The 24,691-nt window shown below is 35.9% G+C and overlaps 1 protein-coding gene across 11 annotated transcripts in view; it reads right to left on the bottom strand.

Moving 5' to 3' along the window:
- MLLT10 (MLLT10 histone lysine methyltransferase DOT1L cofactor) overlaps positions 1-24,691 on the bottom strand; it is a 123,338-nt gene that overhangs the window by 37,652 nt on the left and 60,995 nt on the right. For all 11 annotated transcript variants that reach the window (XR_010425049.1, XM_064635069.1, XM_064635090.1 and 8 more), the window contains 2 exons: positions 24,043-24,298; positions 21,919-22,485 (listed from right to left, as the gene is read on the bottom strand). Coding sequence is in view for 10 of the 11 variants with exons in the window: in XM_064635069.1 (XP_064491139.1) it covers positions 21,919-22,485; positions 24,043-24,298 (823 nt within the window). In the remaining variant the exon portion in view is untranslated. The remainder of the gene's footprint in view (positions 1-21,918; positions 22,486-24,042; positions 24,299-24,691) is intronic.

The following is a 24,691-nucleotide window of genomic DNA, read 5'->3' as shown; positions in this document are numbered from 1 at the left end:
TGACAATCAATGACAAAATAGCTAGTAGAGAAAAAAAAAGAACTTCAAGAATAGTGAAAAACAAAACAGCCTCAACTAAGAACCAGCATTGCAGCAACATCCACCAGGTGACACACAGTGATAAAATCACAATTTTAGTGATTTTATTCAAAATCGCAAAAGTAAGTAGTTCCATGAGCATAAGACTTAATATAAGAGATTAAATTCTGGCTTTCAACAGTGTTGCATCTCACAAATGACACTGATACATTAAGCTTTCCCACCACAATTTCTGTATCTCGCTATGAAATCCTCAGTTCTTATTTTCTAGTACTACAGCCCCCTCCATTATCCCTCACATTCCCTTCCTATGCTGGTGTGACTGCCCAGTTCAGCAAGACACAAAACAGGCAGCGATTACTTTTGTAGCCATACACTGCCCATTCCTATTACAGGAACTTACATGTTTTAGACTCCTTTTTTTTTTGCTAAAAATTGGACAACAAACTCAAAGCTTACTGTGGGTCAAAATCAAGAGACAATGTGTAGACTGCTTCCCTAGGAAGCTTGGAAAATGTTCTCCCTAAAGCTGTATTTTCTTTTGTAGGTCAGTAATTAGGAACTCTTGGAACAATTGTGAAAAGAGGAAGTTATCTGAAATATGTCATAGGTTGCTCATCTTAGCATTTTGCCAAAACTTCAGGAATAAGCAGTATATGGTCAAGGAGGTTATTTTTAAAATGTAAACTTACGAGTCCACAAAAGTTGCACAGAACTACAGAACTTTGCTACTTAGGGGAGGACAGATGGACACGGGGCAGGCACAACAATCTCAAGGGGCCTTATAGCAGAACTCACAATAATAAAGGGGAATTTCAAGTCATAAGAACTTCTTTACAAAAAGTGAAGCTATATACACATTTTCAGCACCTTCACTTCCTGTGGTAATCTCAAAAAGTCTCCCCTAAACCCACTGACAACTTTCTATATCGAGCAAAATGAAAAAGTGCCTTTGCATAAAGCAGTCCATTGATTAGTAACTAAACTTGTAGAAAAAATTAAGTTCTGTTATATAAGGACGAACATGTTCTATTCCAGTAAAATTTTACAGTGGAAGAGGTACCCCTCTATGTTACTTTGTAATATGGACATAAACTAAAGTGAATCTAATGCAAAACACAAGCAAATAAAAACAGGTTATTTTGACAGTTGTCCAAAAGGAGAAGAAAGTTGCATATGAAACTGCTGAGCTAGCAACAGAATTTCATTTCAGTTTATGAGATAATGAGCTTGGATGCTGAGGATCAATCTATTTCCCTCATGAAGAAATCTGAAATCTAAGAAATTATCAAGCAGTTTTCCTGCGGCTGATGAACAAAGTGGTAAGAGTTCACCTTCAGAGAGGTTTCTAAAAGATTCTGCAGGAACAGTTCGAGAAGTGCACAGTAATGCAAGTTACCGATCTGCAGCTGGATAACAGGCTACCATTCCCCTCCCTTTCAGTAACTGGGCATCCATTTTTGAGGGAAGCACAACAGCCTATCACAGATCAACAGTCAATGCCCTCCATTCATGGAAGGGCATTCTGAGTACTCTCCATGATGAGGCAGAAGGAAAAAAAGCTCCCAGACTCGAAGTACCCAAAGAGTACATACTGCTGGGGGTAGAGGGGAGGAGGGAAGATACAAGTGTGCAACTTTTCAAACTGGAACAACTGTTCTAGTTTCATACCTACTGACGGAAGGCAGACTGCCACAATTATTCACTTTGAGAATACTCTATACTCTATAGATCAGATTTATATACAAAGACCAAAACTCTTGACAAGAGTTTTGAGACAAGAAGCTTGACATAACTGAAGAAAACAATTCAACGTAGCCAAGTCACATATATAGCAAATACCTGAAGTCTGCTATCAAACTCCATTAAAGTTATCCTCAAATCCTTGACAGCTCAGCCAGTAAAAGATGTTCAGTCAATCTCTTCTGCCTACTCCCATCCCTATGTTCAAAACCCTGACTGTACAGCTGTCTACAGTCAGTCAGAAATGTATTCAATAATGGCATAAGGTTGAAGGATCGGAACTGATCTGTGTAGCTACCAAAATGGTCTACTCTTGTGTTCAGCTAGTCCCACCTGTGAGAGTGAACAATGGTATTTTAGACTTGACTCCACGTTCGTTAATGACCACACACGTCAGCAGTGATATAGAACTCACTCTTCAATAAATTGCAACAGTAAGGAATACATATACCAGTGAACTAACATGAAACAACACAAGTTGCTTAGACCAAGCTCAGTCAGTGCACAGCCTTCAATTAGTCTTTTATTTACACATGCAGATTTTTAAGTACAACATTTCAAAACTGCCTAAACCTCTGTCAGAAAGGTTACAACTTCCTGGTACAGTGTGACTTTTCCCACTTCCAATTATTCCAAGCTGACACAGGTCTTACACTACAGCTCTCCACTGCAGAAGGGCTCAAACCCACATTTTTCATAGCCAACTCAAGATGAATTTGCTCTCTGAGAGAAAAGGTTTAAATGTGACACGAGAAGACAGGTGAACGACATGCTGATCTAGGAACACTGGGAGAACTGTGTCGTTTTTCCAGCCCACTGTATCTGTCTCTAACAGTGAACAATAATAGCTACCAAAGTACACAAAAAAAGGGCAAGCATGTAGTAATACTTCCCTCAAATGTTCTCCCAGTCTCTAGAAATCTATAACGTATGGACTTTGAGCTTGAGGAACAGTCTTCGTAATTATTAGCCTTAAATTTGCTTCTAACCTTGTCCCAGTGAATTTTTTCCAATCCTTTCTGAACAGCTGTAACTTTTCATACCATGCCTCATGGCAAAGTTATACCTTAGTTAAACTGTGCAGTCTTTTTTTGATAGTGTAGCAGTGGAAGATAGCTGACAGAGGGACAAACCTCCTTTCATTTCTTTCCTCCAGGTGATCCAGATGATTTCCCACAATAATCACTGAAATGCTTTATAACTGCCTGTTTACATTTCATAACTAATTCAGCTTTATGAAATAAGATGCATTGAGAATTTCATTCTTATTCTAGTCTGATTCAAAATGTTTTGAGGTACTCTTCTAGAATAGAGCACTAAGATAAAGAGCTCCATGATTGTATCTGAGACACATATGCTCAGAACTACAGGAAAGACCTGTAGTTCAAGTGTGTCACAGCACAGAAAGATCTTGTGAAAGAAAAAGCTGGACAGATATGGAAGAACAATTGATAAAGATCTTAACTTTTATGTAGTTGTTCACTTTCGTACGGTGAGCCAATACATACAAGCCTAAGTTACTTAAGTATGACAAACTAAAACCAAAGCAGTTCTAACCTCACCTAGTGAGTTCCCTGAGCAGGAGCATGACACTTGTGATCTACATTTCCTAATGATTTCCAGAGAAAATTTACCGTGTTTGCTTAAAATCTCTGAAAACACACCATAGCTTCAAACTCTTCTGACAGCAATCTACCTCAGTGCTGAAATGGTGAGTCACTGGAAGCCTAGATTCCTCTTCACATAATACAGTCTTTTACTGGAGTTTCTACCTCCGAAGTTCTCTCTTGGATTCCAGTGGGAAGCTGGGAGAGGGGAGAACAGCTCTTGCCCAAATTGGTGAAAGACTACAAATAGCTGTCATTAGCAACAGCTAAAGCTTTGAAGTGGTATTCTAGAATGTCATGGACAGATAGCTATCCCTTAAGGTTGTAATATTTTACAACCAAACAATAAATTACTCAATACTCAAAAAAAATGTCCATAAAGGAACTATTTCAATTACTTTGTAATGTGCCCTTATCTTGTTCTTTTTTTACAATGTACATAGTTTAGCTGAGCACTATTGTTTCTATGCTTCAATAGAGGCAGATGCCTTTTTATCAACACTGAAAAACTCTGCCCACTTTGGGCTAGATTCCAAAATCTTAATTCATGCTCAGTGCAGATTCTGTTTAGTTCAGGTTATCTTGTTAAAAAAATCATACCATATATATTAAGTTTTGCCTGCACAGATGCAGAGGCCAAAGGCTACAGAACTGAAGTTTCTTTGGAAATGCATTGTCTTCTAAAGCCAATCACAGCACTGGGACTTGGCACAATGGATGTCTGTTCTGTGATATAACTCTCTTCACTGCAACTCAAAAACTAGCAAGACAGAACAACCAAAAACAAAGACCTGAAAACAGCAACAGAAGTATGAAATCAAACAGACAGAAGACAGAACAAGCAAGAACAGAAGTAGCCACAGAAAGGCTACAATAAACATTACAATTTACAGCTAACTCTAACATAAAATAACCAGGTCATTGTTTCCCATAGTCTCTTTTTAAAGTATGCATTAAAATCATCAACAGACATGTATGTCTGTATTCCCCCTTGCTCCTTTTCAGTAGTAGGCCCATAAAACAAGAAATGAGAATGAAAGGCCAAGTCAAAAAAGTTTGACTGAGGTTCAGAGTAAGACTGAGAAGGACAAAGGACATTGTTATCACACAGTGATTAGCAGTGAAAACTTCACATCTCTCAACTGCAATTTTTGTGAGGTTTTTTAAAAGTTTTTGAAAAAGCATGAAAAATACAAGAAGTTGACCATAAAACCACAAAACACAGCACTGAATATACGAGGTCTCTTACTGGCAAAACTGCAGTGTGCCAATATCTGCCTTGAAGTGTCTTGACTCCTTTCTGTAAAGGCAGGCACCTTACCCAGAAGGATACAGCTTGCATGGCTCCATTTTCTAGTCCTCTTTTTCAGGACTAGACCCTTTCAAACCACGTTCAACACTTCAGCTATTATCTTTTCTCCTTTACAGTTTGTCAGCACCAAATTTCAACTGACAGGCTTCGCCCACCACCTGTACAGCATAACTATCACAAGCAAACCTCTCTCCTCCAAACTTCTATTGTCTCCACTCAAAATAAAACAGTTTTTCTTTCTGCTCTTTTACTGCTGATATGCAGTGAGTTTAAACTCAGTGCAATGGAAAAACAAGCTCCTGATACAGATTCCATCAAAACCTCTTACTGACAGTGACACAATCCTCAGGACTGCCTAACTCTGAATATGCTGTTGGAGTAAATGATCTTCCTTTATTTAAATATTTATCTCAAGCTTAAACACTTTATTTTCATCCTATATACATACATGACAGGATCTTTCCTTGCTGTTCATATTTTCAAAATTTCTACCTACCCTCCTTGATTTCACCCATATATATATATGCTTCTACCAAAACAAGAGCCCTGCAATATGGGGGGGTGACAGGTGGAAGAGTAAAAAAAAAAAGCCCTGCAATACTGGGAGAAAAAAAAGAAACCAACTTAAACCTGGGAAGGTACCATGAAACATCACTACCACCCCCAAAAAAGGTAGGTTAAATGATAAACCCTGTCCAAACACCATTCTAAAACAAACATGAAGATTATGCTGCTCCACAACAGTAAGTCATATAAAGCATTATTACTGCTTGGCAATGTATGTTCTTCTAACATCTGTGCTATTAGTTTAAAAAAACAAACAGTGCAATGTGAAAAGAAGTCACAAATGGCGTTCCATCCATTTCTGTTCTGTCCTCTGTTGTGAACCTACACCTCCTCAACATTAAACAGCAAAAAGGTTCTGCTTATAAAATAGCAGAAACTCACCAAGTTCCAAATTCAGCACACTTTGTCAGATACCCTTCAGATGTTTTATTTTTGTTCAGAAAAATGGTGAGCTTGCTTTCCTTCATCTCAAAGCTGGTGCTTTGTATACCTGGGAGAGTGAGAGGGAAACCCTATATCAAAAGGCAAAAAGCTAAACCTATTTTACTAAAGCAAAGCAAATCTAGAGAAATTTCAATATTTCTCACCACATGTAGACTATGAAATATAAATTAAATGTAATATTATTATTTAAGAGACCCACTACTGTAGACATCTGCCTAACAGATGTAATTCATAGCTCTGACAGTGTGAAAAGCAAAACCTTAATGATTCGTAGTTTAAAATGCTAAGAACTTCACCATGCAAAGTTTCAAACATATAAATTCGTTTCCATATGCTGAACTACAAGTCAATATAATACAGTGTATACAGCACTGCTCTTCCAACATACTGGCAGAGCGATAAGAAAATTTCTATTTGCCTGACACCAAAGGATAAAAAATTCCTATTTTTATAAACAGATCACCTGACACCAATTAAATATCACACTTGGAAATAAACTTGATCATCTTCAAACTAGTCTCATGAGAGAGTTTAAAATCTTTCAGTAACTTGTAAAGATGATGTAAAGATGGTTGTTTCTTACAAATAAACAAAGCCTTGAAAGAGTAAAGCAAGTTCTAATTTAATAAGATATATTTCATTTCCACTTGCTATCAGTGAATACAGAAATAAGGGTACAAAGCCAATACTGAATACTAAAGGGAAGCTGCAATTAGATCCATTAAAGAGTCAATATTTCTCCCTCTGAAACTGATAGTTCTGTTATCAGTGACACAAATGAGCAGCATCAGGCTGTCAGAACAAAGAATGGACAAAACAAGGCTACCTTCACATGTATTACTTGTAGTAATTTAAGTAGTCAGGAAGGCAAGTGGGAGAATGCCTGAGGTAGACACCACTATAACACACCTATGAATGGAGCACTACAGAAGAACTAGAAACACTATTCACAAAATTAAAGAAAAGAATCTCAGAACTGGAATAAAACTGCTATCGTTTTACTTCACACACACAAAAAGATCATAAAAAGAGAACTGAGGAACTATTGACCTATCAGGCTCCTGCAGACAATCTACAAAGTTTTCACTCAAGTACTGAACAATTGACGCACTGCAGACCTGTATTTCACTCAATCCATAGAATATGCAGACCTTCAATCAGGCTTTTCCACAAAAGGCTACCCTTTGTGATAAATGAATCTCTGAAAAAGATTCTAATATAACTTACCATTATGTATGGCATTCATCAACTTCGAGAAAGCTTTTGAGTTAGGAGAAAAAGGGCTTCATGTTAAGATCATGTTTAACAGACACACAAAAGAATATATGTATAGACAGGAATTGCAGTGAACAATAATATACCTGAATACATCTTTCTTGTATTAGAGCTCTGATCATTTACAGTAGCTCAAATTGTAAAATGGATTTATTTCTATCCACTATAATTTTTTACTTATATTTCTTTTATCAGTGTTGGTTAGATTTTAAATGTCAAGTATAAGAACATTCCAGCACACGCCAATTAGCTGCATTCTAAAGCTACTATTACAAATAAAAACTCAAATACTTTCAGAGGCAATCAATCCTCCCAACTAAAAGACTGATTTCAATTTCATTGTCTGCAACAAATTTAAAAACTCAAATGAAGTTGCCTTGCCAATTTTAATCACGAGGCATCTGTTTTGCTTCACTGATAGACTGAGACAAACTCAAGCAATCAAGAAGTTTAAAAGCAAATGGTTGTGTCCCCTGGACTTCAGAGAGCTCAGTTCAAGAACAACTCAGATACGCAGAGAGAAAGAATGTACAACTAGTGGTACACCAAAGGAGATGCTCACATGGATTTCCTTTCCTTCAAGGGTTGGGGTTTTCAGAGAGTACTGATCTCTGATCCTGAAGTGCCAGAGCACACACACATCCTCTGCTGAGTAGCTGAAGTCTCTAACAGAGCCTCTGCAGCATCACGACACTTTAATGCCCAGTTGTAGAGTGGTGGCAGTCATGCAGATGCTGGCCCTCTTACACTTATGCCACCAGTTTATTCCTGATTAGGATAATGACCTCGTGACTACAGAATTATTTTAGTTTCAGTTTACTTCAGTTTTTCACACTACTAATGAACAAATCCCTCAGCTTACACATCTGGTGTGACAAGATGATTGAATGAAGGATTTTACAAGCGAGTGTGGTGAGCACCTCTGTCATACTTCCATGGGTGCATTTTCTACCTGCATCAGCCTCTGAGGTCTAGCTGTAATAACTGTTCATCTTCCAACAGGGTAATTGCCTTGAATGCTTTATTTTTCTTCTTTGCTCTCATCACCATTGGAAACTACTGAAGATTGCTGTCACAACCCATTTTTTAACTGCCAGGCTATTCTGAACATAAGGATTTCAAAAAAATGAACTAACAATAAAGACACCTTAAACTTCTGTCATTGACACTCAATTTTTACAAAACTAATTCAGACATAATTTTAAAAGAAAACAAAATAAAACAAAAAGCCTTGAGTTCTACCTATTGACTCAAATAACTAGCCAATGGTATTTCAATGGAAAAACTTTTAAAATTTCGAAAACTTCAATTAAAGCTTTACACACAAAGTCTGTACTGTAAAAAATACAGTTGGATTTTTTTTTTTCATTTTGTGGTACAGGAAAAGAACCCACAATATACAAAATCCTGAATGAATCTTGACAAAAGTGCATTAATCCAATAAAACTGAAACTGATAATTTTAATTAACTTTCTCAAGAGTTTTCAGAGAACTAACAAAATGTACAAGAATATACTTAGAAGCAAAACTTTACACTGAAAAAATATTACTTAAATGCACAGTTACTAATGTCTGGAATCATACACATTATACTATTTGGACACATTCTGTCTCAGGTGCAGAGAAGAGAATGCAACTGCAGTTTGCCACCCTCAACAGCAGAATCATTTCACCCACATCTACTCCTTATAGCCTTTATTTGTTATTATTACATCAGTTTGTTCCAGTTATGCTGATCCACCACCGCTTTCGATATTAAGGAAAGTCCCTTTCAAATTTAAGGAATAGTCGAGTAGGTTTGGAAGGGGGCTTGGGGGGATGGTGGTGGGCGGTTTTTATTTTATTTTATTCAAACAAGCTCAGCCCTAGATTGCCTGAAGCTACAACCTTTTGCTTTTGTTTCTTTAAAACTGTACCACATGGGAGTTATCATCAACCCAAGCAACCACAATACAATGAGCATCACTCAAGAGGTATGAGAAATTTTTAAAGCAGAATACACTAGATATGCCACAATGCTAAATGTATTACTCCAACATACACATTTCATAGACAAATGAGGAAGAGATGCTGTTAAAGACCTGACAAAGCAGACCTGACACAGCAGACCTAGACAGAAACATGGGGTTAAAACAGCACTCTTCTGGCAACTCAGTAACACAAAGTAGGAGAACAGTAAAATAAAGCAGGGGAAACAAAGTGCAGTAGCACCACTTCCAACTGCAGCTACTAAATGTGGGGGGAAAACTTCTTTTTAACACTGACAGTATATACAATCCTTAAGAGAACAATGCCAGTTGAAGGACACATGAATTACACTCTAATAGTCTGCTACCGTGCAGAAGGAACTTTTTGCAATAATCATGTGCTTCAATGAAATAAATACGTGAGGAAAGGATTCACAACTTTGATTCTTACTTTCAAAGTTCCTTTTTCTGGAATCCTTAAGATTTCCAAAAGGAAGTAACAAAACTATCATGCAATGATGAAAAAAAAAAGACAAATATGGTGTTTCAAATCATCAGAAGAGAACAGAAAACAAAAAGCATAATTATGATACTTTAAAAATTCATGTTCCACCTGTATTTCAAATACTATCTGCATCTCTTAGAAGAGGATATAAGTAGCACTAAGAGACATCTAGAACAGTTAGGAAGGATATATAGCATGAATGACAAAAATGTCTTAAGATATACAGGTCTAAAAATGGTAACAGGGAAATTACAGACTTATCAATTATAAACCTTGTAAAGATGCTGAACACTTTTAATGATTATTCACTGTATTCAGAGAGGTATCAAAACATGATCAGCAACAGTTGCAGAAAAAGTACATCCTTTTACAATGCATAAAGATTTGAAACTCACTTCTCACTTTTCAGGTATTAACAGCATAAATGGTTTCAAAAATTATTACACAAATTCATGGAAGAGACCAATTAATGGAAAAGATCGATAGCTGCAGATATCCAACTTTGAGAGATACGCAAAGGATCCTGGTAAGAAAACATCCCGTTTAACAGAATTCCTTTAAGACATTGTTCTAACACAGACCTCATCCAGTTACACGAGGAAAGGCCAGCACTTGATCCGTCCTCCTTGGGACTGATGGAGCTAATTCTAGACTCTCCCCAAGCCTCAGCATAGAACAGAAGGAGAAGTGTTCCCCTACCACTATTCCCTTCGACACTCCATAAATTAGCAGGAGGCAGATGAAAAAAGGTGTTTTATTCAGGAAGGAAAAAAGAGCCACTGTCTTGGTTCCTTGGTTCTATAACTGCCTCTGTTGGCAGCTATGTCCTTCCTGACTTTCCTGTGCCCAAGCACCCTCCCAGCCATCTAGTTTTCTCCTACAATTTACAGCCAAGCTATGGAACTCCAACATTCTAAGGTGTCAAGAAAGGTTAGATATTGTGAATAGTAACTACATATATGCCAAAAAACTACATGCTGTAATAGATGGACTTCACCTTCTTTGTTTTCCTTTATTTTTCATCTCTGCAGCCTCATGCACTTTCCTCTTAGTCTTGGCTGAATCCTTCCTCTCTTTATCCAGCCCTTAAGGTAGCTACTATTGCTTGATTTATTTAGAACCTCACAATTACTCTTCTTTAAAATCAGTTCTGCTCAGAAAAAACTTTGATGCTTCCAGTTCATTCACTTTAGCTTCAAAATATCTCTGAACTGACTGTGTAGTAATACCTACATCCAAGTCGCCATCCTTTGGCTGTTTGTTACTTGGTTTTAAGTGAATTGGTTATGCATACAAAAACTAAATTTCAATTCTAAGCTTATCACTACTCCCACAACAGAAAAAGAGCCTAGTAACTTTGTGCCTTGAAAGTGTGTCACTCAATCCCTCAGATTAAATATTTGCCCAGGACAGTTATTATACTTTAAGAGAATAAAAAAAACCCAAACCAACCAAAACAAAACAAAAAACACTACACTCAGAACAAACAAAACAGACAAACCCCCCCCAACAACTCGAATTTGAGATTCTTATGTGAAAGCTAACTATAATGACAGCTTATGAGTTGCTTTTTCATTTGTTTAGGAGAATGGGGCAATGGGGGGGGAGGGCCTGCTTGGGGTTTTTCGTTTGTTTGGGTTGTTTTTTTTTTGGTTTGTGGAGTTTGGAGGTTTTTTATTTACTTGGAACCTCTGGTCATTCTTATCAAGAAATCCTTCTCCTAAATGTTCAAAACAAATAAACAGTGAGAAACAGAAATAAAAGCAAGCCAAGTACAAAGGATCTGATAGGATTACCACACACAAGCCCCAGCTGCATGTTTATATTCTTCAGCTCTGTTATCAGATTCCATGAATCTGTTCTCAACTCAAATTTCTAGAGCTACACACATCCAAACACCATAGATGCTCACTCACTCTTTCTTGACAAAAATTTTCCTTTTTTTTCCAGTTAGTTAAACGAGAATTCTCTTCAGAAACTTTTTACCAGTGTAGGTAATTCTCTCTCACAAAAACATATGCAGCAAGTTAGATCACTGTCAAAATCAAGTTTTCTTACTGCTATCCTTATGGCCTTCTCACAGACACCTCACATATCTACCAGATCTCACACTGAAAGATGAAGACTTCTATTTAAAGGCTGGATAAAAAGTATATAAAGAACAATATGAAGTAATGAGTCTGCATCTAAACTAAGTGTTAAATCCTAGTTTACTTCAAATGCACAAAAAATTTGCTTTAAATTCAGGATCAGATAAGAAGTAGCTTTTCTAACAATACAAAATAGTTTATTTCACTATTTCCAGAATTACCACCACAAAAGCCCTGATAAGAACTGCCCTGATCAGTATTTTAATAGGACATTTTGTGTATATGGCATACCTGTATATCAAGCTCCTACAGCACTTTTTCAGGTATGTCTAATGCTCCTGAAAGAGAGGTTTATTTGACTAACCTGGAAATACAGTTTTGGCTTACCTGTGCTAATGTTCTGCACTTTATTTATGCTGGGGAGGGTTACTAAAAATGAGCTCCCACTCAGGTGTATGATCTTGCAACTACAGGTAACGTCTGTGCAGTATCAGGTAGTGCCATACAGTGAAAAGGCACTGGGACACACTGTCATTTAGTGTACCTAAGGCACGTCTTTACATCTAGACTGACACTGGATTCCACAGTTTCCCTTTTTAAAGTGTTTTTAATAAAAATGCTATTGAAATCTTCAGTTGTACTTGTAAAGCTATCCCAGTTGGTTCCTGCCATTTTAAGTGCAGCTGGAAGTTCAGACTGTCATCAGCCACAGCACATGGAACTGCCCAGGGACCACCTGACAGCAAATACTTCACGACACAGCAAGAACTGTTGTGGGGCACAAGCTGCAGTGTTGTACCAAGTGACACTACACTACCACAGCACAGGTTACCTACAACTTCAGAAAGCTGCTGTTCTTAGTCCTATTGCATCCATATAACCTATTTTAGGAAGTAAAATAAATTACTTACGTAAAAAGGAATCATAAGGAAATGTGGACTTGATAATCAGACACCTGGCCCTATAATATCTGTTTTAAAAAGTAGTATAGGTCCTATACATCAACACATGAATCTGTCCAATATAAGTCTGAATGGATTTGTCCCCAAGCAACATCTTTCAGTGAAAAGCTCGATTATTTTAAGGTAACAAGTCTTTTGTATACCACTGCATTATGTTAGCATTTCTATTTAATTTTTTTGTTTTCTGTTTAAAACTTTACAAGGGAATCTAAGCAATTATTATAATAATCAATAACAGCTCTGGATATCACAGCCCCTCCTCAAGTGTAATCCTAAAACAACCTTCAGTCGGTTTAACTTCTGGTACTGCAGCTCTTCACATCAAATAAATGGAAAATGTAAATGCAAAGTACACTTCCTTCTGATTTTAAAAACCTGACTGTAGTGCTGTCACCTCTGACTGACGACAACAACAAAAAAAGAATTTCACCATATGAATTGGACAGTCTTCAGAAGGACAAAGATGCTTCAAGAACTATCAACACACACATATCATTTATTTTTCAGCTATATTTGATTTCTGAAAGACTTGAAAGTCTGTAAGATCTGAAAAGTACAATTTTCAAGGAGGGGTAAAAAACCCTACTGCTCCTTTTATAGTCAAGTCTTTTCTCTACCGTCCCCCCCACACACTTTTTTATGTTCCCATGTCACCTTTAACAGATTTTATGGAGTTAAAAGACTGATTGCTATCTCACATTTGATTTACAAAGAATGCCATACTCCAGTAATTGACTCCAGATGCTGAAAAATGTTCACACTCAAAAAGATGAATATTTTAATTTTAAAATCTATCTATAAAAAACCCCTCTTCATTTGATACCATTTTATAAGAATTTTTTAAGTTAATTAATTTTTAAAGGAGATCCTGGGAACTGAACAGTTTCAGGTAAGCAAATGCCACCTGTATCTCACTTTATTTTCCATGCAACAGTAGAATTCCATCTAAGGACTATTTCCATGATCTTCAGGAAAGAGATACACCTCTAAAGCAAATATCAAGTTCTGCAACAAAGACATCTGATAGGACAGAAATCTTAATTGCTTCACAGTGTCTCCCTGTTCCCCTGATGTATCTATTTTAACTTCTAATTCTTAGTTTTCTAATAAGAGTTAAAGAACTAATGCAATCTAAGCACAGAACTGAAGTTTCAGTGCATTTTCTCTTTCTGCCTTTTTTTTTTAATATAATAATGATAATACCACATACTCTTACTCCATGTGTCTGCAAAGACAATCAGCCCCTGGAAAAGGAGGCAATTTATTTTCTTCACTACGTAGACAACAGCAATAGCAAAGCTGTCAGATAAATCTCATCCACACAGTGTAGTTTAACCAGATTACTCAGGTCTAAAATAAGTGAGTTTTTATTAGGAGTTCAAACCTAACACCAAATATATACAAGGCACTTTGTTGGCTTATGAGCCAAATATAATGTAAAAGCAAACAGTTTACAAAAAGCTCATGGACTTCTTTGAAAACCTTCCCCTACCAAACAAGAAAGATTTATAGTGGAATTTGAAAATAGTAAGTACAGAAACTTAAGTAGCCTTTAAGCCCTTCCCAGTCCATTTTCTTCTCTGCCAATATAGATACAACTAACGAAATAGTGTATTCATTCAGACACTTACTATGTTTCAAAAAGTTGGTATTTACACGCCAATTCTGAAAAAAAAATCTATATGGGCAAAATCTAGACCTGCAGAACTTCTTGTATTTGTATTAAATTCATATTTGGGTAGAAGAGTCACAAAACTTAAATAAAAGCAAAATTTAAAACAGTTTAGAAATATTTACATGTTTTTGCTCAGCTGTTTGAAATTATAACTACCAAAATTTTCTTTATTTCTTTATTTTGTTATTAAATGAAGGACCTAAAAGGGAAGTCAAGAAAACATATATTCCCTTTCCTGTATTAATTTGCTTTTTGCTTTGTTGCATCTGAAATGTATTATAAGTTCATAATTTAAACATACTATTTGCTGTTGATTGTCAGAGAACAATAAATAAATAAATAATGACATATTTTGAAATTTAAATAGAAACTAATGCCCAGACTCACCATAATTTAGGAATCTAGTTTAAAGATATAATCTTCAAAATTTCCATTTTAACCTGAGAGACACATTCTTATAAAACAATTAACCAGTCAGGCAACTTCCACAGCTACCAAGATCTTCTCCAATATTAGCAGGCCTCAGCAGCTTGACATGGAACCTCTCTCCTAGCTAACAGAACTTACCTTACCTTCCCTGGGACGTTTTTTTTTTTTCACTTCAGAAAGCCCTCACATCTGTTTTCACTCAAAAAAAATCCAAAACAAACAAAGGAAAAAAAAAAACCTAAATTTTTTGTAGAAAGGAAAACTTTTTTTTTTTGTTTTGCTCTGTTTTAAATCAAGTTTTCTTTCAAAGCAAGTTTTCTTTCAAAGTAATGCTCCAAGAGTTTCTAATCTTCCAGCATTCACAGGGAGCATGATTTGCATCTCAAGCAAAAACCTCTGCTTCCGTGGAAAGTCAGGCAGCTTGGAGACTCCAGAAGTGGAAAGGCTGAACATTTCTTGTTTTCAGCAGCCCATCCAATTAAGTGCTATAGGTTTGTATTTCCATGTTAACCTTTTTTTTTTTTAATAGAAAACGAGGCAATTACAGTATGCAATTACCAATAAAAACATCTTGACCAGGAATATTAATTCTTCCTGTATAACAATTATGATCATGCTTCTAAACATTTTTGTAAAAGGAAATATTCTCAAATTAAAGATATTCCAGTCTAGCAAAATAGCTTCAGACTCTTTGAAAAGGACGTTTTAAAAACATTAATCTTTATACGCCTCTTCTCAACTTTCACATTCATAGTCATAATTTAGGAAGAAAGTCATAATTAAATACAGTACTCTGCTACCTGCAATATTCATGGAGTAATTTCAAGTGATGTACCTTTTCTATCCCTTCTTGAAATAACTGTCACAGGGATCACAATAGCCTTTTTTCCCCCTAAAGCATCTCAATATGAAATAATGTTCAGTTCTCCATTATTATTCAGAAGTTTTTCATAATTGTTTTCAAAACACATCTCTGTTAGAAGAGATGTGTTCATTGTTCATTTTTTTTTGTACACAGCCTTCTCAATCAAGGAATTCATTACATCCAAGTACATTTTTTACAACATACAGTTTTAGAAACCACCCTAAACCCCCAGAGCAAGCAGAAAAGATGACTTAATTTCTTCCAAATCTCCAATAAAAGCATAGAACATACTGTGTTGCAAACCAATTTCTACAGACCCATGCTGCCTAACAATTCACTACTAACTACTGTATTTTGAAATGCATTATTTGCCCAGTCACAGACTATTTCATATGCTAAACTGATGCACCATGCTAATTTTTCTTTAAGAAATCAAAGAGACAATACAGTACAGAATTAGGTTCATAGGTAAGAACCAAACAAGAATCTCTGCAAGCACATTGATTTCTTAGCTCTAGAATGTCCTCCACCTGCAAATCCAATAAATACACTCAACTAAACTGTATATTCTAGAAAATATATCTAAATTTTCAGAACTGAAAATTGTTCAACTATTACTTTCTCTCACTTGATCATGTTCTACCTTTTTTGTTAAGGATCACTGTAGCAACAGTTTTCAGTTCCTCTTATGATATTCCCAGTTCGATAAACTCTCTCCTTAGCTATTCTCCAATAACATGCTTTTTCCAGTACTTAAATCTTTCTTGTGGCTCTTCTTTTCTTTACACAGAGCAGACAGCAGAACTAGACACAGTATTCAATTCCAGACGCTCTGAGCACAGAGCTGCCTTTCTCATTAGTTTGCTGTTTATGCATTAAAACATTTTTAAACATAGCTCAGCACTGGAAACTCAGACAGAGCTGATTAATTACCTTTATACTTTTTCTCTACAGCCCTTCCTTCCCCAGAAGGTCATCCTTATCCTGCAAGTATACATCCATCTTTCTAAGATGCAATCATTTACTTTAGGTCCACCAACTTTACTCTTAGTTTGTATTCTGACCGAGAGATTTGTTTTACCCTGTCCTCATAACCAGATTAGTTTCAAAAACTGCAGAGCTATCCCAACAGATTTCACAGAACATTCTGAGCTGGAAGGGACTCACAAGGATCATCAAGTCCAACCCTTAAGTGAATGGCCCCTGTATGGGGATCAAACCCACAACCCTGGTGTTATTAGCAACACCTGGCTCTAACCAACTGAGCAAAAAGTTGATGACTGACGCAAGGGAAAATAACAAAATGAAGTAAACACTGGTTTAATAATTCTCTGATCGAAATTTAATTGAGACTTAACTATTAATTACAGTTAATGGAAGGGTTCGCTGACTTCCTATCATTACAGTTCTTTATTTAAAATGTCATGCTGTATCAGTTGAAATGTAGACATCTACTACGCCACTTTTAACAAAAAATAATTAATAAAATTATTTTTTAAATAGGAAATTAGTCCAATAAGTGCTTTTCCATAACTCACAATAACCACCATTAATCATTACATCTTTGTATCTCTTAGTATCCTTCTTCTGTCAGACACATCGTAATTGCACAGAATTAACTGACTCACCAGTTTCTTACCACTTCACAAGTTTTAAAGACTTGCTGAAATTTAACACTGACAGTCTAAGAACACGGAAGTATGAGGTATTCCTCGTCAGGAACTGTCAATACTTTTAGCTGTAGCTGCTGATAACAACTGTTTTAGTTAAGAACACTGATGAGGGGATCCCTTTTATGATAATCCCCATTTTTATAAGCTACTACCTTTGTGTGATTTCTTCCCTGTTACCTGATGAATGTTTCCACGTTTTCTACACCAACAATCATCAATTTTAATATTTTAATCTTGTACACCGTTTACCAATCTCAACATCGCTTCTGCTGAGCCTCAAATACAAAGAATGAAAAACCCTGCACGTTAATTTTGACTTGTGTGTTTTCTACTCCATTTGCTTAGTCCTAAAAGGACATTAATATCTATTAGTATCAATTTGTTCTTTGTATTCTACCTCTGGAATACAAACAGGCTTTTAACACAGCAAGACTACTTCTGCTTTGGTGTCCTTAGCAGATGAACCTAATAGCACAAATTGTTTCAGAATAACTGTTTCTAAACTCTTTCTCCCAGTAGATTTAGTTAGTAAGTCAAACTAAAAGCATCATGAAGATTTAACATAAGTACTGAGGGACTCAGTATCTGAATAAGAATGATTTCAAGTTACATTTCTACTTTGAAACTCAGCGTTCTCTTACATCATCAGCACGACAAGGAGCTTAACAGTACAATGATCTTGCACAGCGTAACACTTGTAACACCTGACAAAGGTTCTACCACTGCTTGAATGAGATGAGAAAGGAAAACAAAATACATGGAACCAAGCTGAAGCATTTAGAAAACTTGTCTGTAAAGCTGAAATTTGACTGCATAAGACCAACTCAGAGGGACCTGAGTCCCTCTCTCTCCCTAAAAAACATTAACATTTTCCCAGTCAGAGCTTGAAACATTGCTCTATTAGTAAAATACTGGGTTCAGATGTGTCCTTTATTTCAAAAACTGTCTAGTACTACCAACCAGAGCATACATGCTTAAGGGTAGAATATATATGATGCAGAGATAAAAACGTAGGAAGACAAATTATAAGTTTGCCTTAATTGGGACAAAGGAATTCCAGACGATGGGCATAGCAATAGGGCTGAAACAATGGGCTAACCATTTTGAGGCCAAATTTTTAAGTTAACCTTCTCCAGTCTTCATAAAGAAACAGAAATTTCAGCTGACTTCTGATACTTGACTGCTTTCCATTTTACCTTGCTACATTATTCCACAAAAGCCAGAAAGTGCTGTATGACACATAAAATGTTCCTTTCCCTATTGCTGTGAGACATGAGATCTCAGGAAGTTCTTCATGCACTGAAGCGTACTCCAAACAAAGAGGGGCCAGAGCCACACAAACTGCTTGACAGAAAAATACAAAATGCATGAAAGTTATTTACCATAACTGTATTTTTTTTTCCTTCCCATCACCTTATTAGCTTCTGCACTCCTGCTGAAATAAAGTGCAAGTGTAGTAAAAGAACATTTGATTTTGGAATTTGCTACTGGGACAAGGTACTACTACCATCTGTTCTAATCACTGGGCTAAAGTTTTCTGTTCTTTAATCAATGCTGTTGTGAAAATTTAAAAAAAAAGAAAAAAATTAAAAGCCTTCAGCAGAAGGGATCAATGCTTTACATACTACAGACTAGAAATCTTTAAGTATCATTCCCTAGAAGGATGCTGAGAACACAACTACCAGACTTGAAAAGTTAAATAGCTCTTTAAACTTGTAGAACTCAGATGAATTCACCCTCTCGCCCTTCACCACCCTTGGCCCCATTAAAAAAAATTCAGATTCTGAAATCACTCCAAAGACCAACCCCATATGGGGTGAACTAGTATCAGCTTTATATAACTCCCACTGAAAACTGACTTATATCCTCCTAGACAATAATCTTACAGTGCCTGTGAAATCCCAACAGAAGGATAAGTGTGGTTTGTTAATCAGCTGTTATTAGCTAAAGAATTTTTTTTAAACAGGGAGAGATATACTACTAAAATGTAAATTTACTACAAAAATTCCTTATGCCCCTACCAATTAAATCTTATAAAACCTTATTTCAGTGTTTCCTAAGAGGTTATAAATACATTTCAGAAAAAAATCATAAGGGGCATAAAGATTGAACATTTAAGTGATCAAAATCCAAACACATCAGACCAGTTGCAGGGCAACAGTAATAAAACCTGTGTGTATGTGCTGCAGCAGCTTTTAATCACATGTCCTTATACTATTCATGGTACTTCTCTGTTCTTACTAAGCAGGAAATAGAAGTCTTGTGGACTAGATAAAAGTTTGGAGAGGACAAATATTTTCAGAAAACGAGCTGAATATACTTATTCTGAATAACACTTCAATGGAAGACATTTAATTATGTATAAATAGCACATGATGAATCTGCATTACCTCGTAAAATAAGCTTTCCTTCACATTTCATCTAATTTGAGCATTAACTATGAACACAATTATCATACATCTTTGAAGTCATGTTTTTCAGAATTTTTATGGAACTCAACAAGTACTCTTCAGAAAACTGAAAAAGAATGGTAGCTTCAGATAGCTGCAGTTAGGAAGGTTATTAAAAAAGATAAAAAAAGAGGAAGAGATTCTTGAAAAAGTGCCTCAAAAGCTTTGTTCAGTATGCTCTAGCTCATTCCCAATTCTGCTTCTTTGAAGTAACAAGGCAATTCCAAGTAAGAGTCGGTAAAAACTTTTTGACTTGAGTGCCCTGCATTTTCTCTCACTACATTTACGTGCATAAAATCTTACTTGGGGGTTTGGATCATATAATTTAGATTCACATGTCAGATTTTGTTACTGGACAATGTAGACACATTTCAAAGAGAAACATCCACATATCATACCTGAGAAAATGTATGTTTCTGATAATACTGATAACACTCATATGCCCTTCCTCATTGTAACAAAGTTGTAAATGGACTGCTAAACCCAGAAAATGCTTATGATGAAGTGAGGAAAGCAGCACTAAAACCATAAGGAAAAGGGGAAATGAGGGAGAAGAGTACATTAAAACAATATGTTGTGGTTCAAACAGTATTTTCTGGATAAATTTAGAGCTCATGCTCCAAGACAAAGACATCCCTTTTGGTTTTGTATCTTTGGGTTTTCTTGTTTTTATTGGAGTGATATTGTTTGTTTGTTTTTCATTCATATTCTTTGGCAGCTTCAGAAAATACCAGTTTTAGAGGATGGGTGTAAACTGGCTACCAAGAATCTAAGCATGCTTAACAGAAGTGAAATTATAGGCTGAATATCACGATAAGAGTAATAAAACCTACCCAGTATTTCCAACCACGTCTTTCAAAACAAGGAGTTTAACATTATCACTGGTATTTTATAGATAGAAGAGTGAGATCTAATAGAGAGGACAGAGGAAGTAAGAATGGATCTGGCCAGGGAAAGGCCTGTTCAAGGTGCTGACAAGACCAGAATATTCAGACAAATATAAGGGGCGAAACACGGGTCATTCACTTCAAACTAAGACCTTGTACTTCTATCTGTTACCCCAACTACAACTATACATAATCCACCTCAAAGAGATTACAAAGGATTAAGACAGTTTGTACTATAATAATCAGAACACTGACATAAATCTGCAAGATGGTCTCTGTTCGTAACAGGTATGAGGTGAACTTGTTATTAAAATTGTATTTCAAACAAAAAGATAAACAGTGAACTCTAAGTTCTGTCATAAACCATTTCTCCCTGAAGATTTCAATACAGGAAAATAATATTTAATATAGATACCACTGCTATTGCCTAATAAAATAGTCATTTTTTACCCCTAATAAAAATCATCATTTGCCTATATCTAGCAGATTTCAAACAATGTGGGTTTGAGATCAAGTTTTTAAGTACCTGCCTTCCTTGTTCTAAAGAAAATATGAAGTTTTTTGTTTCTTGAAGCATGTATATTTTAAAAGTATCTCTTGCTTATACAATGAAAATATACAATATCAAAAGCAAAAATTCAAGTTCCATTTCTCTTTTCCACCATAACAGAAAAATTAAGCAAAAATCTCGCTACAACAAACAGGACAAAATTTCAAAGTTTCAAAAGCCAAGTAGTTTGTTATTTTTATCCAAACACAAAAGCTTTGAAAGAAATTTCAGAGCAACAAAGACTTTGGTAGATACAGTATTCTGCTAGGCCATTCCACACACGTTTACTGGGAACAGAAAGCCTCTCACAGCCCCAGATGCACATAAACAGAGGAAGAACAAACCAGCCAACTTCAATTGCTAAAAAGCACGCAAGAATATAAGAATGTCATCCAGCTGCACGGGGGTCCAGATTCGGAATATACTTTTGCATGTTTAAACTGGTAATTCTCCATATAGACAATTTGATTTTTAGTTAAGCTAAATTGGGAAAAAATAATTGAGGGACGTACTCAGCACAGCTGACATGCCTGAGTAACAATTTTGTTTTCTCTGTGTAACAGAACATACAGACAATACAGTCTGTATTACCACTTATTTTAGCTAAACCTGTCACATGTAATTTCCAAAGAACCTATTTTCATGCAACTTACTTTTCCCCCTATAGCTTCAAAACCTGCATTTATATTGCCTATAGGCCAATACATGTGTCAATCTACTACAGCCACCTACAGCACAGTGGCACCAATACACGGAACAAAACTTACTCTTCCATGACACTTTAAATGATACCCTGTTTTTGAAAGCATACTCAGAATTACAGCTAAAATAATAAAAACATGTTTTGAGGTAAGAAAACAAATCCAATAAATGCCTACCTGAACCCACTGGAGATGAACCAACACTAAGACTTTGTAAACTTCCATTCCTGAGCAAAGTTGGAGATTTTTGAAGACCAGAGCTTGTCACACTTCCTGCAGCAGATGCCACAGATGAAGTAGGGGAAGCAGAAGAAACTGAAAGATGGGAAAGACTTTCTTGACTTTTATTTCCTTTGGGTCTACCAGGCCCATGTTTACTTTGTTTATTTCCTTTCCGTTTCTTCTCTGTTACAGTTTTTTCTTCTATTCCAGAAGTTTGAGCTCGTTTGTATGCTGTAGAAGTAAGGCCTGAATTTCCTATGTCTCCAGGTGAGCTTTCAAAGTTTTTAGATTGGGAAACAGCTGATGATGAAGGGAGACCAATTAATGAAGTGAAACAATTAACACTCCCCTCTTGACTCCCAGCCTCTCCTTTATGTACATCTTTGGTTGACGAAGCCTGCTGAGAATGCGTGAAACTGTCACTTCGCAGATCTGTGTCTGTAAAACTCAAAAAATCTTGGGGAGACTGAACTGAACTTCCAGAAGATGACTTTATGCTCCCAGGAGTGCCCAAAAAGCTTCCTAAAAAAGAAAAAAAAAAAAAAGTACTTTTTTTTTAACCTGCAGTTGATGAAAACTGATGGGAATTGTTACTATCTCAGAATACAAAACTTCAATGTGGAGGGACTTTATGAAAAGCATTACGAAGAGCTAAAGAATTTATTTTTCTAAATAACTCATTGGTTCTCCTGCTGATCTTCATTCTGCTGGATATGATTCTCGGATTCGTGTCTGAGATTCAGATTTAAATTTGGAGCACAAACAAAGTAAAATTAAATACTGGGAGAATAACAACTTTGCCGCTTAGGCAACTTAGACATCCATCATGTTTTGAAGCCACTACAATAAACAAACACTTGGTGCAAGTCAGAGCAGGTTTTTATAAACATGCACATACATAAAAAGAAGGCTGATAGAAATGTGCTATGATCATACCTACACTATCTCTGCAATCTTCCTTATCATTCTACTCAAAATCAGGGTCTGGCACAGGTCAAAGGAACAGCAATTGTACTTAATTTACCCTGGCTGAGGAGGTGGTTCCACAGAAGAGGTATTTTTCAAAAGCACAAGAAAGTAAGTGAAAAACAGCATATAAAATTGGCATTTTAAGACTTCTTTAGCACTGTCACAGAACTACATTGTTTCTATAATATTTGGAATGCAGTCATTTCATCACTGTATTAGTGCACGCAAGGCAGAAAATGGAGCACTCTTGGGAATTACAAACATCTACTTCCACTGAAACTCAGTAATTTTATATGAGTGGATGCATGTGGGTACTATTTCACAGAACTCAGACTGATAACAACTATCCCATCAAGAAAATCTTTCTAAATATGACATTAGGTATAGAAAAGCCATCCCCTTTAAAAATTAGTGTTTTGTCATTAGTACTCCAGAAAATATTGTTAAGAATTCCATTTAAAATACAATTTACATTAATACAGAACTTTTTTTAAAATTTGTTTTTTAGAAGTGTCAATAGTGCATGGTTTTAGTATGTCTGTAAGGTAAAAACTTTGTGTTACTTATGGTAAATAAACCATATATACTTGTCACATAATCATTTTCTGTTAATATATTTCAACAACAAAAAAAAAGTTAAGTAAAAAGGTCTTTCACTTTGAAGAAAATGGTATACTTTAAATGTCTGCATCTTGAAAAATTATCTGGGGGCTACTGCATCCTATCCATTAGGTAATCCAGTTTCATTCTAATGTGCACTGACTACAAACCATTACTGTTACTCCTTTAAAGAGCTAAGAAAGACCTCTAGACTCAAATCCATGCTCAAGTTTATCCCAGACTAACTTTTCAGCATATAAAGACACTTCTTTTTTTAGCAGATAAAGAGAATACTTTAACAGTCTGAACAAAAGCATTGCTTCTGCACTTTAAGACGCACGACCTTCTTTTTCATGTTATGACAACAAACTTTTTGGCCTGAAAAAAGCTGGGTTTTTTTCACCCAAGTGGAATAACATTCTCATTATTGAGGATAAAAGATAAACTACTTTTCAATTTTTAAATATATAAAATTTCTAATTCATGTCATTACAGCATAACAATCAGTACCTTGCTGAAAAGGGCTAGCTGCAGTCACAGTTGTTCCTGGATTTCTTCCAGCAGCAGGCTTTCTTCCCCTCTGACCTGAGCTGTGACCTGCAGATTTCTTCCCTTTGCTCTCTGACCCTCTAGCCTCTGAAGAATCTTTTCCACTTGAAACGTGTGCAGGAACTTCCTGGAAATTTGCATTTGTAAATCGAGCTGTGGTATCTTCCAATCGCTTCAAGGAGCCTGACATGGAGTTGTTGCTAGTGCTTGTGTACGTCTAGCATTTTGATAAGAGAGAAGAAATAAAAGAAACAGGTCACACAAAAAAAATTGAAAAAAAAAAGAACTGTTAAAAGACCCCATTCTTTCAAACAAGCTGAGAAGTGTTCAAATACTAATGTAACCAGAAACAGCAGGAGTTGCAGAAACTGAACCATGAAGATTCTCAGCAAACAACTGAAGTACATAAAATTTCATTTTGTGGAAAAAAATGCATAGAACTAATGGCTTTGGTTGAAATTTTTACTTCACTGAGGTCAATACATTAATCTCATATCTATGGTTACAGTCTTTATTTATAGTCTATTTAAATAGCATATTGCTATTTTATGCTCAAAATTAAAAATTAAAAACTAACTTTAAATGCTCTTCTGAACATACACTTTTTATA

The sequence above is a fragment of the Pseudopipra pipra genome, chromosome 1 (assembly GCF_036250125.1).
Source record: "Pseudopipra pipra isolate bDixPip1 chromosome 1, bDixPip1.hap1, whole genome shotgun sequence".
Lineage (NCBI taxonomy): Eukaryota > Metazoa > Chordata > Aves > Passeriformes > Pipridae > Pseudopipra > Pseudopipra pipra.
This window is presented reverse-complemented; position numbering and strand designations above follow the sequence as displayed.